This window comes from Ascaphus truei, chromosome 2, assembly GCF_040206685.1.
Source record: "Ascaphus truei isolate aAscTru1 chromosome 2, aAscTru1.hap1, whole genome shotgun sequence".
Lineage (NCBI taxonomy): Eukaryota > Metazoa > Chordata > Amphibia > Anura > Ascaphidae > Ascaphus > Ascaphus truei.
In genome coordinates this window covers 465783050-465800982 of record NC_134484.1, presented here as the reverse complement: position 1 = coordinate 465800982, position 17933 = coordinate 465783050, and the positions used below count along the sequence as shown (strand labels likewise).

Below are 17933 nucleotides of genomic sequence, written 5' to 3'. Positions count from 1 at the left end.
AGACACCTGGGACACCCGAGTCACCTGAGACACCTGAGTCACCTGGGACACCCGAGTCACCTGAGACACCCGAGCCCCCTGAGACACCCGAGTCACCTGAGACACCCGAGTCCCCTGAGACACCCGAGACACCCGAGTCACCCGAGACATCCAAGTCACCTGGGACACCCGAGTCCCCTGGGACACCCGAGTCACCCGAGACATGTGATAGTGGAGTTTCTCAGCCTCTGGGTTAGTTCAATGTTAGAGCTGCTGCCCTGAAGAGCAGAGGTTGTGGGTTCCGATGCTGTTGGGTCTAACACCAGTACCCCTTTCATCACAAGGGCCCTTAGACTTGCTTATATGCAAATATTTTAGGAGGTGTGGGCTGTGACTCATTTAAATATACTTTGCAAAGCCATCAGCATACTGTATATCCCAGGCTACCTCAAGTGGCCTTCTTTTTCAGCACAGGCATGTCTCTCTAATTAATTTAGAGGGAAGTTTGGGGGGACATATATATAAGTGAAGACACTACGGAAATGGAACTCCTCCTCTTCCTCCTTCCCCCTCCTTCCTCTTCCTCCCTTGAAATGACAATCTCGCCTCCTTGTGGTAGCGAGAGAGAAAACGTGAGTGGTTTGAAGTGGTTTAGCGTTTTGCTGTATTCAGAGCTGCTAGGGTTCCGCTAGTCTGTAACACATGCGAGTTCGGTCACTCCGCTCAGATTAGCAGACTCAGAATGAAACTGCTCCTAAACAAAAGCCTTTCCCGCACGGTTTAAATATGCGAGCAGGGCTTACAGAATAGCAAAGCCGGCTAATCCCATCGGAAAGGGCTCTTCCTTTTGACACAAATCGGAGCTACTGCAGTAGACTCCAATGTCTGTTTGCACACCTCGAGCACTGAGTGTGCATTGCTGCTGATTGTATCCTGTATTCACTGTGAGTGTGAACATTCCTTAAATGATATGTAACACAGATTTTGATGCATAAATGTGTTACATTTTCTCTGCTAACATTTTCCTGGCACTAAAAGAGTAATCGAAGCCGGGTTTTTTTTAAAAACATTTTTTCACACAGGTGTGAAACAGGGGGGTCTCCGGAGCTGAACCCCATTCATTTCAGCTGCAGGGACCCCTTGCATCCAGAGATACTTACCTCCATTGGGGGTGCCGGTAGCCGCTCTGGCTGAGCAATGCTGAGGTTTAAAGCTCCCGCGTCACGCGGTCCATTAGGAAGGCGACCCTAATGCGCGTCACGGTTCCCTATTGGCCCACAGAGCGCGGGAGCTTTGAATCTCTGCCATAATGTAAACCCTGGTGGTGGAGCGAAGTGGCTACCGGCACCCGCTACGGAGGTCAGTATCTCCAGCTGCAATGCTATGTAAAAGCTGGAACGCAAACGGCATGGATTGCCGCTTTAAAACAAGATTGGGGATTGTTTCTATAGGCGCATTGGAGAAATGGCGTTTTTTTTTGGTATTAAATAATATATAAATGATGCATAATGGGGGCAGTCTTTCCTTGACAAAGCGCTTTTAGCTCGAAACGCGTCGGAAGGTTTTTTTCGTACAATTTCCATGAGCCTGCAATAACTCATTTTATATCTGGATTGATCTCTGACAATGTTTGAAGCTTTTTTCCGGAGGCTTTTTCCTTGGAGCAGGGAAGTGAGCGGTTCCAAGATCCTCTGTGTCTTGTTGCCGCAGTGGGTATATTATACATGGAAATTATTTAATATGTGTATGGCAGAAACCTTTGTAAATCCATTTCCATACAGTTGTCGAGTGAAGTTGTATACTGATATGCTATGTGACATTTGTTTAATTGGACAATGTTTATGTGTATGTTTTTGTTTGTTGGCACACAAATCATTCCTATACACATCGTTCAAAATACAATGTAAAGAAATACTTCATCCACAACCAGGTTCGATAAAGGAGACACTGCAGAAAATGTTATAAAAATAGATAGATTGTATATTAAATAAAATCAACATTTCCATCCACTGTGACCTTCATCAGGGTTGTGTGATGAAGCTCCCATAGTGGACCGAAACGTTGGTTTTGTTTAATATACAAAATAACAGTCCCAATTACGGAAATTCCATAGTTTTTTCCTTGACCCACCCAGGCAGTCACCCACCCAGGCAGGCAGACAGTCACCCACCCAGGCAGGCAGTCACCCACCCAGGCAGGCAGGCAGGCAGTCACGCAGGCAGGCAGTCACCCACCCACCCAAGCAGTCACAGACTCAAGTCTTTTCTTAAATATCCAATAGGGTTTATATTAACAAATTCCATGTATTTTGAAACAAAATTATGTATGAATTAGACAAACAATGAGTAACTAAGAGTCAGGGTATGTGCAAAAGTAAGTGAAACCCTGGGTTTACCAGCTAAATTAAAGGGGATTATTAGAATCACGTGTTTAAATAATTAGGTAAATCTTCAGGGGTGAGTTTGGGAGGCCCCACCCTATATAAAGATCAGACACTTTGTGAGTTTGGTCTTCGTCATATAGATGTGTGGAAACATCATGCCACGATCCAAAAGAAATCTCTGAGGACTTCAGAAAAGCAGTTATTGATGCTCATCAGTCTAGGAAGGGTTACACGACCATTCCTAAGGATTTGGGGTTCCACCAATCCACTGTCAAATAGATAGTCTACAGGTACAAATGAAGAAACTTCAAGGCCACAGTCACTCTACCCAGGAGCAGTCATCCTACCAAAATCTCTCAGAGAACAAATATATCCAGGAAGTCACAAAGAACTCAGAGTAACATCCAAGGATCTGCAGGCCACTCTCGCCTTGGCTAATGTGAGTGTTCATGACTCAACTATCAGAAAAAGACTGAAGAATGGTGTTCATCGAAGGATAGCCAAGAGAAAACCACTGCTCTCTAAAAAGAACATTGCTGCCCATCTGTAGTTCACCAAAGAGCAAATTGATGATATACAAGACTTCTGAAACAATGTTCTCTGGACAGACGTGTCAAAGGTAGAACTTTTTGGCCTCAATGAGAAACGTTATGTTTGGCGAAAACCAAACACTGAGTTCGAACAGAAGAACCTCATCCCAATCGTCAAGCATGGTTGTGGGAGTGTGATGGTTTAGGGGCTGCTTTGCTGCCTCAGAACCTGGGCTTGCCATCATTGACACAACCATAAATTCTGCATTGTATCCGAAGTTTCTAGAGGAGAATGTCAGGCCATCTGTCCGTGAGCTGAAGCAAAAGTGGGTCATGCAGCAAGATAATGATCCTAAACATACAAGCAGATCTACAAAAGAATGCAGAAGAAATTCCGTGTTTAAAATTGGCCTACTCAAAGTCCGGATATAAACCCCATTGAAATGTTGTGGCAGGACCTGTAGCACGTTGTCCATGCAAGGAAGCCCTCAAATGTCACTGAGTTTAAGCAGTTCTGTAAGGAGGAATGGGCCAAAATGCCTCAAACCCACGTGAGAGACTGACCAGCAGTTACAGGAAACGCTTAGGTGAAGTCATTGCTGCTCAATGGTGGTGCCACCAGGTACTGAATCTAAAGGCTAACATACTTTTTCACACATGGATATTGAATGTTGATAATATGTGGATAAATAAATGTTGAAAAAGTATCATGTTTTGTGTCATTTGTTTGATCAGGTTATCTTCATCTATTTTAGGTTTTAAATACAGTCCTGTATGTGAAAACAAACGTTTTCTCACCACTGGATCTATTTTGAACACATTCTCTGCTTTGCTGTGTCTCCTCTGTCAGACCTGGTTTTGAGTGCAATATACTGTATTTGAAAAACCCAGGACATACGTGAAAGCGAGAGGTAACTCTCAACGTATTACTTCCTGGTAACAATGAAAACCAAAAGGTACATGCTGCACACCTCTATAAACAGGAAAAAGGGTCTGATACAATTACCGGAGCTCCACGCGGGAAGATGATAGCCGGCAGCATACCCAGGAACATACAAAAGGAAGAAATCGCAGAGCAGTAATGGACTTTCTCATTCTGATTTATTAAAGCTAAAACCAAAGCAACGTTTCGACCTAGTGGTCTTTCTCAAGTAATATTGCTTTTTTTTTGGCGCATTTAATAAATCAGAATTAGCAAATCCGTCAGCGCTCTGCGATTTCTTCCTTTTATTACTTCCTGGTAAAACATTTTTTTATAAATAATTATATATATATATTATGGGGCGATTGGTTGTCCCAGGAACCTACTACACTGTTGATCTGTAACTATGGAAAAGAGAGCTGTGGAACCAGGAGAGCGCTAACCGCTGTGCCGGGGGACCGCTGTGTGGACGCACATTGTCAGAGGTACCTGGATGGGGTAGCGGATGTTTGCTACACGTCTCCAGCCACAAGATTATGGCTCCAGACCGGCAGACAACGAATAGGAGTCGTGTGCTTAACTCCAATGCGCATGATCTACCATATTGCTGTGAGTGACCTGATTTTAGCTGGTGTTAAATAAACCCATTACTATTTACACTATGGAGTCCACGCTGTTCCTTTTTGTTTGTGTGTGTATATATATATATATATATATATATATATATATATATATATATATATATATATATATATATATATATACATCCTGCAGTAATGGTTTAATATTGTATCTGCATTTCAATAATGACAATAACAGACATGTTATTACTTAAATACTTTTCCATTTACTTGATGCTTTGCATCAACAGTTGTCTTTTTCAAATTCCTATGTATCAAGAAAGTTTGCAAATATAACGTTAAATGTTTCAGTTGACACCCAGTTGTCTTACCTAGGATGGGTTTTTCAGAACCATATGCTCAGTGGGCCATATGGATCAAGGCAAAAGTGGTGCAATTCTGGGGCAAAACTGATGTTTTCTTTGATCCATCTGGTGCAGTGTTTTTGCCCCCAAATTGCACTAGTTTTGCCTTGATACATGTGTGTCCCAGTTACACCCGGCTTTCTGCACACTCCCGGGAAGCTCTCACCTGTTATACATTAACCGTTTGAAGTCCTGGAATAGCGTGTCCTTGTTCTTGTCTATGAATCCTTCCACTGAATACCTGGAACAAGCAGAGATCAAAAGGTTGTCAGTGAAACGGACACATCTTTTATGAAATAAAGGAACATCGGGTCACACTCCTGGTCTTAGAAGCAGATTAAAAAAAAACGTTTACTGGGCAACATTTTACCAACTCCAGCCCCAAACTTGGAAACTTCAACAGGATTGTAGAGGGATGAAGAGCGACGTTTTATGGGCCTACGGACCCCGGAGAAGTGTACTGTATATTCCCCACAGGTTACGGTACTTCTAAGGGCCAATCCTTTCTAGAATGAAAGGGAACTAAGGACAACGACATGTTTAATAGGGTAAGTGTATCCGATGGACTTCCTATAGAATCAAACAAGTATACAGTGTTTATAAATCATTTTAGAATTTAAATGTTTCCATGGGGAACTAAAAGCTTTCTGACCCTTGACTAAGGATTTAGTCATCATTTTATTCTGATCCATGTGTGTTTATTATTTATTATATGGATTGTATATTTGGGGGTTACGTTGCGTTTAATAAATTCGATTTTCTATATTTAAGCCGGTATCTCACTCCCGATATTTCCGCATGGTTGTGTTTGGGGTACAAGGTATGTTTAAGCCTTGTTTCTTAACCCTATAGACTTCATCCCTCCTCCTTTCTTGGAGAGTGGGAACATTTTCTTGTGTTCTGGTGTATTAGGAACACCCACAGGGGCCTCTTCAAAAAACGATGATATTGTTAATGCAAAATCGCAACCAAAATGGCTAAAAAATGTGATCTAATAAAAATTGACAACTTGTGCTTTATTCATTAAGAATTATCGATGCACACACATCTCACCGTTTGACATCTTAGTTGCCTGCGCTTTTTGCCTGATTTGCTGGCGCAGTGCCTGGAACGCAATGTTCAGAAATCTCACCACCCTCAGATAGGCGAGATTTCTGGTCATAACTTTGAATAACTATGAATTTATCATGTTGTGAATTTGCATTACAAATCTGCATATCACATGGAATTGCAAAGCCAGAAGTAAAATGCATCAAAAAAAACCCCGTAGTTTTCGCCCTGTTTGCACATGCGGAATAAATACAGCGAGATACAACCCGGGTGAAAACAGCACGTATCCAAGTTTAATGAGTAAAACCCATAGCGGCTTATTCTGTAAGCTCCGTTAGCGCTCTACTGAGTGATCTGCACTGAAAGCCCCACTGGCTTGAATGGGGCTTTCTGTGCAGATAAGCCCCATAGTATGTACATAGCTCTAGACAGGTGTCTGCTGCATGTGTACTGTAGCAGCACAGAGGGAAGGAAGCATATACAGGTATATAGCCAAAGGTCGAGAAACTCCTCTGCAGGGGTTAAGTGTGGAAGGTGTCAGAGGTGTGGAGAATAGGGAAAGATTAAAGAGGAATTAGACTGGCTCCTAATCAGATAGTGAATTATGGGTTGCCACCAGGGTCGCAGCTGCCACTAGGCGACTTAGGCGGTCGCCTAGGGTGGCACATTTTAAGGGGGGCGGCGGCAGAGGAGGACAGCGGGAGAAGAGGACAGGGGAAGAGTATGGCGGGTGGTGGGAGAGGAGGAGGAAAGCAGGAGCGGAGCAGGGTGGCAGAGGAGGAGAACATCAGGCAATGGCGGGAGAAGAAGACTGAGGAGCACGGGAGCAGAGCACGGCGCGCAGGACGACTGCTGGGGAGGAGCGCGCGCCCAGCGGTCTGACCCGAAAGTCTTCACTGACTTCCGGTGTTTGCCGCTGCTGCAGCGCGCTCCTCCCCGACTGTCCTCCTGTGTGTTCCCTGCTCCGCTCCTCAGTCCTCTTCAAATTCTGAGATAACGGACTAAGGAACTAGGATTAAAACAAAAATTAGATTGTCTTAATTTACTTGTTGGGCCTCAAGTATTTACTAAAATGCCTGTACTGAATGAAGATAGAATACATGTTTTGGGTTGAGCATGCACTCCTGTTAGGCCTGGTCCCCGCTGGCTACTGCAGCGCCCGCTGTGGCGGACGCTGCAGGGACGAGAGCCCTCCCCTCAATGGCGCCGGGCCCGCTGCGAGGGGGGGGCTGCAGCGCTGGGGCGAGAGTTGCTCCTGCTCTCAATAGAATTGAGAGCAGGACTCGCGACGGAGCACTAAGCCACGCCCCCCGGCGGTTCAGCCAATGAGGGCGAACCTGCCGGGTGATGTGATGGCCACGCCCCCGTAATTCCCATGCCCCCCCCCCCCCCCGGTCTCTCTTCCTGCAGCTCACTGCAGACCGGGGAATCGGCTGCACGCGCCGCCAGTCTCGCGGGCGCGCGTGCAGCGGAGGTACTGGGGCCTCAGCCTTACTCACTGTGCTGGAACTCGGTAAATGTGGTACACCAAATGCTGTCCGGGGTCTTTCCCTGTAGTACCGGGTTTGCCAACTCCAGTCTTCAAGGGTCACCAACAGGTCAGGTGTTCAGGATATCCCTCCCTCAGCACAGGTGGCTCAATCAATGGCTCAGTCAAACACTGATAGAACCACCTGTGCTGAAGCAGGGATATCCTGAAAACTTGGCCTGTTGGTGGCCCTTGAAGACTGGAGTTGGCCACCCCTACTGTAGTAGATCCCTAATGTGTAAACATCCAAAAGAGAAAAAAGGCAGCAGTGGGCACCGAATGAATTACTTGTTGGAAACAAAGAGTTATTTTATTGGATTACATATAACAGTATATCCAACGCGTTTCAGTCCCAGCTGGGACCAATACGCGTCAGATATAATATGTAGTCCAATAAAGTAACCTTTTATTCAGCAAGCAATTCTTTCATTGCCCACTGCTGCCTTTCTCTCTTCTGTATGGAGATAGAACATCAATAAATTACTGGAGCGCATTCTATAAAACGGCTTTGATTTCATCTCTGGGCTTCGGTATTGTCAGGCTGCCGAGACCCGTCTGCTCATGTTTCAGCCCTGTGATGGATGTCCTCAATCGGTTCAGAAACTAAAAACTTGAGAACGGTTGTAAATTAATCTGACAGGTGTACGATCTGAATCCACAGAAGCTGCTGACATTAAAATACATATTACTATTAATTCCAACAAATGTAAGCCTATAACACGGTAATAATCCCTTCAAAACACAGTATTGTGGCCCAGCTCAGTCCCGTCGTACGTGGTGGATGAATAACCCCCGTTGACTATCTATCTGCTCACTAGATGCATCCTAAAATTATTTACAGGCCACGACCAACATTTCAAGCATACATATTTGCCTTTGACATTTTTTTACTGTAATAATAATTTTCTTACATAGTACTGTAGCCCACGTACAATGAGTTGTTGCCCCAGAAGGCTCACAATCTAATTTCTCTGCCAGGCACAGAAAGATAGAGTAACTTGCCCAAGGTCAGAAGGATCTGACATTGGGATAACCCACTTCAAAGGCAGTGACATTACCACTGAGCTCCTCCTTTCAGGTATACAAATTCTACCAAGTATATAGGGTTTCTCCTCTCCCTTTCAGGATGTGAGGTATGTTCCATGGGGACATGTGATTGAAAGAATGAAATAGGGTTTCTCCGCTCCCTTCCAGGAAGTGAGGTATGTTCCATGGGGACATGTGATTGAAAGAATGAAATAGGGTTTCACCTCTCCCTTCCAGGATGTGAGGTATGTTCCATGGGGACATGTGATTGAAAGAATGAAATAGGGTTTCGCCTCTCCCTTCCAGGATGAGAGAGGTATCTTCCAATGGGACATAAGATTGAAATAGTGTTTCTCTTCTCTCTTCCAGGATGTGAGGTATGTTCCATGGGGACATGTGATTGAAATAGGGGTTCTCCTCTCCCTTCCAGGATGTGAGGTATGTTCCATGGGGACATGTGATTGAAAGAATGAAATAGGGTTTCACCTCTCCCTTCCAGGATGAGAGAGGTATGTTCCAATGGGACATAAGATTGAAATAGGGTTTCTCTTCTCTTTTCCAGGATGTGAGGTATGTTCCATGGGGACATGTGATTGAAAGAATGAAATAGGGTTTCTCTTCTCCCTTCAAGGATGTAAGAGGTATGTTACAATGGGACATAAGATTAAAATAGGGTTTCTCTTCTCTCTTCCAGGATGAGATAGGTATCTTCCATGGGGACATAATATTGAAATAGTGGTTCTCTTCTCCCTTCCAGGATGTAAGAGGTATGTTCCAATGGGACATAAGATTGAAATAGGGTTTCTCTTCTCTCTTCCAGGATGAGAGAGGTATGTTCCAATGGGACATAAGATTGAAATAGGGTTTCTCTTCTCTCTTCCAGGATGAGATAGGTATGTTCCATGGGGACATAATATTGAAATAGTGGTTCTCTTCTCCCTTCCAGGATGTGAGAGTATGTTCCAATGGGACATAAGATTGAAATTGGGGTTCTCCTCTCCCTTCCAGGATGAGAGAGGTATGTTCCAATGGGACATAAGATTGAAATAGGGTTTCTCTTCTCTCTTACATGATGTGAGAGGTATGTTCCATGGGGACATGTGCTTGAAAAAGGAAAAGCAATGAAGGAAAATATGAGGGTTTACACTTACGTGACATTCCCTGCGTAGTGCTTAATGCGGAAATCACGCTTAAATTCCATGGATTTGTCCGTAGCGAAGAGCTATAAATGGGATGACATGAAACAGGACAATTATAGACTGATCTTAAGATGCTGAATGTGACCTATAATGGAGGTTCTCAACTCCAGTCCCCAAGGCCCCCCCCCCCCCCAACAGATCAGGTGTTAAGGATATCCCAGCTTCAGCACAGGTGGCTCAATCAGTAGCTCAGTCTTCAAATGAGCCACTGGTTGAGCCACCTGTGCTGAATCAGGGATATCCTGAAACCTGACCTTGTTGGGGGGGGGGTCTTGAGAATTGAAGTTGAGCATATATAATATCACTGGAGGTCCCCACCGTCACACACAACTAAATTACTGATGAGTTCAATGGAGATTCCCTTAGCTACAAAGACTATTCCGCGTAGCTATTTACATAAAACATGAACATGTCCTCCATTCCAGCCCATGGCAAAGCAAATAGTCCAATGTTTAAAGCAAAGCATGAGTGGGGGTTATGCACAAACATCCACTTTCAGGGGGCAAAGCGAGCGAGACTGGAGGGTCAGACACATGCCGTTGTGCTGAATTTAAACACTGCCATCGGTAAGACTGCTGATGCTACAGTTCATTGAGACGGACTCCAAATAAGTTAGAACCACTGAAAAAATCAGGTCTGCTTTAATACAGAGAAAAGAAGCAGTAACTTAGCACTCTATGGCAGCTAAGGAGAGATGGGCGAATGTGTTACAATTCGGCCCGTGAACGGTTTGCCGAATTTCTGTTAATATTACATTTGCCGACGAATATTCGCCTGCAAAGTTTTTATTAAAAAAAAATGCGTGCGCGTGTATGCAATTCCACCGGTGGCCACTAGTGGCACAGACCCTAAAATAGGGGTTCTGAGATCCCTGGGAAATATGCGAATAGGATATGCAAATGACTCTTATTAGCATATTTCCCACGTATCTCAGGTGTGCCCATTTTTTATGCACAGGTGCCCTTCCATGTGTTGCTCTCTCCGTGTATGGGATGAACTGACCCTACGCCTGGTTTAGTAAGGTTGTATAGGATACCTTCACTCTACTGCTAGTATTGTGAGGTTGTATGGGATACACTTACTCGCCTGTTGGTATAGTGAGATTGTATGGGATGCACTCACCTTCCTACTGATATAGTGAGGTTGTATGGGATACACTTACACGCTTGTTGTAATAGTGAGGTTGTATTGGATAAACTCAACTTCCTACTGGTATAGTGAGGTTGTATGGGATACACTTACTCTCCTGTTGGAATAGTGAGATTGTATGGGATGCACTCACCTTCCTACTGGTATAGTGAGGTTGTATAGGATGCACTCACCTTCCTACTGGTATAGTGAGGTTGTATGGGAAGCACTCACTTTCCTACTGGTATAGTGAGGTTGTATGGGATGCACTCTCCTTCCTACTGGTATAGTGAGGTTGTATGGGATGCACTCACCTTCCTACTGGTATAGTGAGGTTGTACGGGATGCACTCACCTTCCTACTGGTATAGTGAGGTTGTATGGGACGCATTCACCTTCCTACTGGTATAGTGAGGTTGTATGGGATACACTTACTCGCCTGTTGGAATAGTGAGGTTGTATGGGATGCATTCACCTTCCTACTGGTATAGTGAGGTTGTATGGGATGCATTCACTTTCCTACTGGTATAGTGAGGTTGTATGGGATACACTTACACGCTTGTTGTAATAGTGAGGTTGTATGGGATGCATTCACTTTCCTACTGGTATAGTGAGGTTGTATGGGATACACTTACACGCTTGTTGTAATAGTGAGGTTGTATGAGATGCATTCACCTTCCTACTGGTATAGTGAGGTTGTATGGGATACACTTACTCTCCTGTTGGTATAGTGAGGTTGTATGGGATGCACTCACGTTCCTACTGGTATAGTGAGGTTGCATGGGATACACTTACTCTCCTGTTGGTATAGTGAGGTTGTATGGGACGCATTCACCTTCCTAGTGGTATAGTGAGGTTGTATGGGATGCACTCACCTTCCTACTGGTATAGTGAGGTTGTATGGGATGCACTCATCTTCCTACTGGTATAGTGAGGTTGTATGGGACGCATTCATATTCCTACTGGTATAGTGATGTTGAATGGGATACACTTACTCGCCAGTTGGTATAGTGAAGTTGTATGAGATGGACCCTTCTGCTGCTATAGCGAGGTTATATGGGATAGACTCACCTTCCTGCTGGTATAGTGAGGTTGAATGGGATTGTATTGTCTGTCTTTATTTTGTATAGCGGCAAAAGTGTACTCAGCGCTTCACAAAGAATACAGTACAGGGAATTATAATAATACAATAAGTGCAGCAAAATCAGACACTAGGAAAGGAAATCCCTGCCCCAGAGAGCTTACAATCTAAGAGGTTTGATTGGGAATTTACAGAGACAGTAGGTGAGGGAATAAGTGCTGTAGATGGCAGTGCTTGGCCACAATGGGTGGTAGGAGTGACTGAGTGTGGGTGAATAGCCATGAGTGCAGGCTATTGGGATGCTTTCTGGGGTGAGTTTTAAGGTTAGTCAGTATTAAAATGAGTTTTACACCATTTACAGGGGAAGAGATGGCAGGGAGGCATGAGTGAGATCAGGTGTGTATGTCTGGCTTCAGGCTTAGGGGAGATCCCCAGCAGCAGGAAGGAGTAGATAGAGGGTGTGAATAGAGGATTTGTGTGGGTGTTTTTTATTGAGGGGTAAAGAAGTTGTTGTGAGAGAGGTGTATAAATAATGGTGCAGTGGGGAGTGGGGAGTGGGGAAGTTGGAGAGAACAGAGACATTCACAAAGGAGTGAGGAAACAGTAAACAGAAAAAGCAATAGGAAGGGCATAGTGAGATGCAGGAGGAGAAACTTCCCAGGTACTGGTGGATAGAAAGAGTACACAAAGTCACAGCTTTTAGAAAGTTAAGTTCTCACAGTTGCAAAGTTGTTGTGCAGAGTCCCGATATTCCTCAAATCTTCACCTCCAATTTCAACTCCAAAATAAACGCTGCCAAACACTTTAAATGTGACACTTAAGATGGGACACACAGCCAGTTGGTATAGTGAAGTTGTATGAGATGGACCCTTCTGCTGCTATAGCGAGGTTATATGGGATAGACTCACCTTCCTGCTGGTATAATGAGGGTGTTTGCACAACTTGGTGTTCATGGATTCCAGGAACATGGTGTCTGTGACCTCTCCCACCGTCAGACACGCCTCATCCAGGATTGAGAGAATGCCTTTGTGCTGCTGCTCCACCAAATCAACGATAATTTGGTTGTTGAAGTAGTCGATCTATGGGAGAGCAGCGGAGAAAGAGCCAATGACATTGAATAAGATAACTGTGACTAAGCCTTCTCCACTTCCACCCTTGGCAGATCCAAAGCCTCCAAAAAAGGAAGACACTAGAATCCAAACGAGTTTATTTCATACTACAGTATGTGCATTGAATCACAATAATTGTTTTCACTTGATATAATGTCAGTCATTATGCTCTCTCCCCAAAACATACCACAATTACACTCAGATATATGATGAGCGTTACACAACAATAAAGACTGTTACAAAAAACCTTACAGAGCATCAAACGTGAATTTTTAAGGTTACAATAGCCAAATATCTCCCAAATCACAGCACGGGGAATAGCATCTTTAAAATAACTTATGGGCTGTAATCTAACAATGTTGTTTAAATCTATTTGGTATTTTGATTGCATCTTAAATGGTTTTAAACAATATTTGAGCTTAGAAATAATTCATGAAGGTGACTGTGGGATATTCAAATGAAATTGTTGTTATTCATAATATATAGTTGAAATAATTATATAAGTGTAGAAGACGTCTCAATTTGTCCCAAATCTGTTCCCCTAAAATATGAACTTTGTCCTAAATTACAGGTGCACTTTCATCTTTATTATGCAACAATTGGTAGACCAATAAAACTTAGTGTCATTGTCTCCAATCTCTACCTGAAATACTAGCTTTCTTATCTGAGGATGGTCACAGACTTTAGTGACTTTACCTATTTCAGTTATCTGTGTCAGGAAACCAAAACCCATATGTATCAAGGACAAAAGTGGTACCATTCTGGGGCAAACATATGTATGACCGAAAATAAATAAATATTATAAATATAATATATATATATATATTTATATATTATAGCAGTTGGGAATTAATCAAAAAGTTCACCTAAAAATTAGCAGCGAACCTAGGCTAAAATAATTGGAATATGTTCAGAGATTGAACAAGTGGGTGGAAACACATTTTAAGATACGGACATACAGGACAAAGCATCATTACTCTCCCGTCATTACATTATCTTAACACAGTTTCTAGGCTCCTAGCCGTCCGTTTACCATACACCGAAATGACAGTGTGTACAGTATGTATGAGACTTACGTGTTGCCACTCAATACCCTCGCGCTGGTACTCGTCCTGCTCCTGACGAAGGATCAGCTCGATGAACAGCTGCTGCAGCTTCTCGTTGCAGTAATTAATGCAGAACTGCTCGAAGCTGCGGCAAGGAGCACACAGGCAGGCGGGTTACCACTGTTACTCTACATGTACAGCAGGAGGGTTATCACTAATACTCTACATGTTCCGCAGGAGGGTTATCACTAATACGCTACATGTACAGCAAGAGGGTTATCACTAATACTCTACATGTTCAGCAGGAGGGTTATCACTAATACTCTACATGTTCAGCAGGAGGGTTATCACTAATACTCTACATGTTCAGCAGGAGGGTTATTACTAATACTCTACATGTGCGGCAGGCGGGTTATCACTAATACGCTACATGTACAGCAGGAGGGTTATCACTAATACTCTACATGTTCAGCAGGAGGGTTATCACTAATACTCTACATGTTCCGCAGGAGGGTTATTACTAATACTCTACATGTGCGGCAGGCGGGTTATCACTAATACTCTACATATACAGCAGGAGGGTTATCACTAATACTCTACATGTTCCGCAGGAGGGTTATTACTAATACTCTACATGTTCCGCAGGAGGGTTATCACTAATACTCTACATGTTCCGCAGGAGGGTTATCACTAAAATTCTACATGTACAGCAGGAGGGTTATCACTATTACTCTACATGTTCCGCAGGAGGGTTATTACTAATACTCTACATGTTCCGCAGGAGGGTTATCACTAATACTCTACATGTTCCGCAGGAGGGTTATTACTAATACTCTACATGTTCCGCAGGAGGGTTATCACTAATACTCTACATGTACAGCAGGAGGGTTATCACTAAAATTCTACATGTACAGCAGGAGGGTTATCACTATTACTCTACATGTTCCGCAGGAGGGTTATCACTAATACTCTACTTGTTCTGCAGGAGGGTTATCACTAATACTCTACATGTTCCGCAGGAGGGTTATCACTAATACTCTACATGTACAGCAGGAGGGTTATCACTAATACTCTACATGTACAGCAGGAGGGTTATCACTATTACTCTACATGTACAGCAGGAGGGTTATTACTAATACTCTACATGTACAGCAGGTGGGTTATCACTAATACTCTACATGTACAGCAGGAGGGTTATCACTATTACTCTACATGTTCAGCAGGAGGTTTATTACTAATACTCTACATGTTCAGCAGGAGGGTTATCACTATTACTCTACATGTGCAGGAGGAGGGTTATCACTATTACTCTACATGTGCAGGATGAGGGTTATCACTAATACTCTACGTGTGCAGGAGGAGGGTTATCACTATTACTCTACATGTGCAGGAGGAGGGTTATCACTATTACTCTACATGTTCAGCAGGAGGGTTATCACTATTACTCTACATGTGCAGGAGGAGGGTTATCACTATTACTCTACATGTGCGGCAGGCGGGTTATCACTAATACTCTACATGTTCAGCAGGAGGGTTATTACTAATACTCAACATGTGTGGCAGGCGGGTTATCACTATTACTCTACATGTACAGCAGGAGGGTTATTACTAATACTCTACATGTTCAGCAGGAGGGTTATTACTATTACTCTACATGTGTGGCAGGTGGGTTATCACTATTACTCTACATGTACAGCAGGCGGGTTATCACTATTACTCTACATGTGCCGCAGGTGGGTTATCACTAATACTCTACATGTGCAGGACGAGGGTTATCACTATTACTCTACATGTTCAGCAGGAGGGTTATTACTAATACTCAACATGCGTGGCAGGTGGGTTATCACTATTACTCTACATGTGCAGGAGTAGGGTTATCACTATTACTCTACATGTGCAGGAGGAGGGTTATCACTAATACTATACATGTGCAGGAGGAGGGTTATCACTATTACTCTACATGTGCAGGAGGAGGGTTATCACTAATACTCTACACGTGCAGGAGGAGGGTTATCACTATTACTCTACGTGTGCAGGAGGAGGGTTATCACTAATACTCTACATGTTCAGCAGGAGGGTTATCACTAATACTCAACATGTGTGGCAGGTGGGTTATCACTAATACTCTACATGTGCAGGAGGAGGGTTATCACTAATACTCTACATGTGCATCAGGAGGGTTATCACTATTATTCTACATGTGCAGGAGGAGGGTTATCACTAATACTCTACATGTGCAGGAGGAGGGTTATCACTAATACTCTACATGTGCAGGAGGAGGGTTATCACTAATACTCTACATGTGCATCAGGAAGGTTATCACTATTATTCTACATGTGCAGGAGGAGGGTTATCACTAATACTCTACATGTTCAGCAGGAGGGTTATTACTAATACTCAACATGTGTGGCAGGCGAGTTATCACTATTACTCTACATGTACAGCAGGAGGGTTATTACTAATACTCTACATGTTCAGCAGGAGGGTTATTACTATTACTCTACATGTGTGGCAGGTGGGTTATCACTATTACTCTACATGTACAGCAGGCGGGTTATCACTATTACTCTACATGTGCAGGAGGAGGGTTATCACTAATACTCTACATGTGTCGCAGGTGGGTTATCACTAATACTCTACATGTGCAGGACGAGGGTTATCACTATTACTCTACATGTGCAGGAGGAGGGTTATCACTAATACTCTACATGTTCAGCAGGAGGGTTATTAAAATACTCAACATGTGTGGCAGGTGGGTTATCACTATTACTCTACATGTGCAGGAGGAGGGTTATCACTAATACTCTACATGTTCAGCAGGAGGGTTATTAAAATACTCAACATGTGTGGCAGGAGGGTTATTACTAATACTCTACATGTGCATCAGGAAGGTTATCACTATTATTCTACATGTGCAGGAGGAGGGTTATCACTAATACTCTACATGTGCAGGAGGAGGGTTATCACTAATACTCTACATATGCAGGAGGAGGGTTATCACTAATTCTCTACCTGTGCAGGAGGAGGGTTATCACTAATACTCTACATGTGCAGGAGGAGGGTCATCACTATTACTCTACGTGTGCAGGAGGAGGGTTATCACTAATACTCTACATGTTCAGCAGGAGGGTTATCACTAATACTCTACGTGTGCAGGAGGAGGGTTATCACTAATACTCTACATGTGCAGGAGGAGGGTTATCACTAATACTCTACATGTTCAGCAGGAGGGTTATCACTAATACTCAACATGTGTGGCAGGTGGGTTATCACTAATTCTCTACATGTGCAGGAGGAGGATTATCACTAATACTCTACATGTGCATCAGGAGGGTTATCACTATTATTCTACATGTGCAGGAGGAGGGTTATCACTAATACTCTACATGTGCAGGAGGAGGGTTATCACTAATACTCTACATGTGCAGGAGGAGGGTTATCACTAATACTCTACATGTGCAGGAGGAGGGTTATCACTAATACTCTACATGTGCAGGAGGAGGGTTATCACTAATACTCTACATATGCAGGAGGAGGGTTATCACTAATAGTCTACATGTGCAGGAGGAGGGTTATCACTATTACTCTACATGTGCAGGAGGAGGGTTATCACTAATACTCTACATGTGCAGGAGGAGGGTTATCACTATTACTCTACATGTGCAGGAGGAGGGTTATCACTAATACTCTACATGTTCAGCAGAAGGGTTATCACTAATACTCAACATGTGTGGCAGGTGGGTTATCACTAATAAGTCTACATGTGCAGGAGGAGGGTTATCACTAATACTCTACATGTGCATCAGGAGGGTTATCACTATTACTCTACATGTGCAAGAGGAGGGTTATCACTATTACTCTACATGTGCAGGAGGAGGGTTATCACTAATACTCTACATGTGCAGGAGGAGGGATATCACTAATACTCTACATGTGCGGCAGGCGGATTATCACTATTATGCGCATCT

The 17933-nt window shown here is 43.5% G+C and overlaps 1 protein-coding gene across 9 annotated transcripts in view; it reads right to left on the bottom strand.

The window, feature by feature from the left end:
• MYO1G (myosin IG) overlaps nucleotides 1-17933 on the bottom strand; it is a 351169-nt gene that overhangs the window by 258315 nt on the left and 74921 nt on the right. For all 9 annotated transcript variants that reach the window (XM_075588141.1, XM_075588142.1, XM_075588138.1 and 6 more), the window contains 4 exons: nucleotides 13996-14110; nucleotides 12719-12889; nucleotides 9555-9625; nucleotides 4966-5040 (listed from right to left, as the gene is read on the bottom strand). In XM_075588141.1, coding sequence (XP_075444256.1) covers nucleotides 4966-5040; nucleotides 9555-9625; nucleotides 12719-12889; nucleotides 13996-14110 — 432 coding nt within the window. The remainder of the gene's footprint in view (nucleotides 1-4965; nucleotides 5041-9554; nucleotides 9626-12718; nucleotides 12890-13995; nucleotides 14111-17933) is intronic.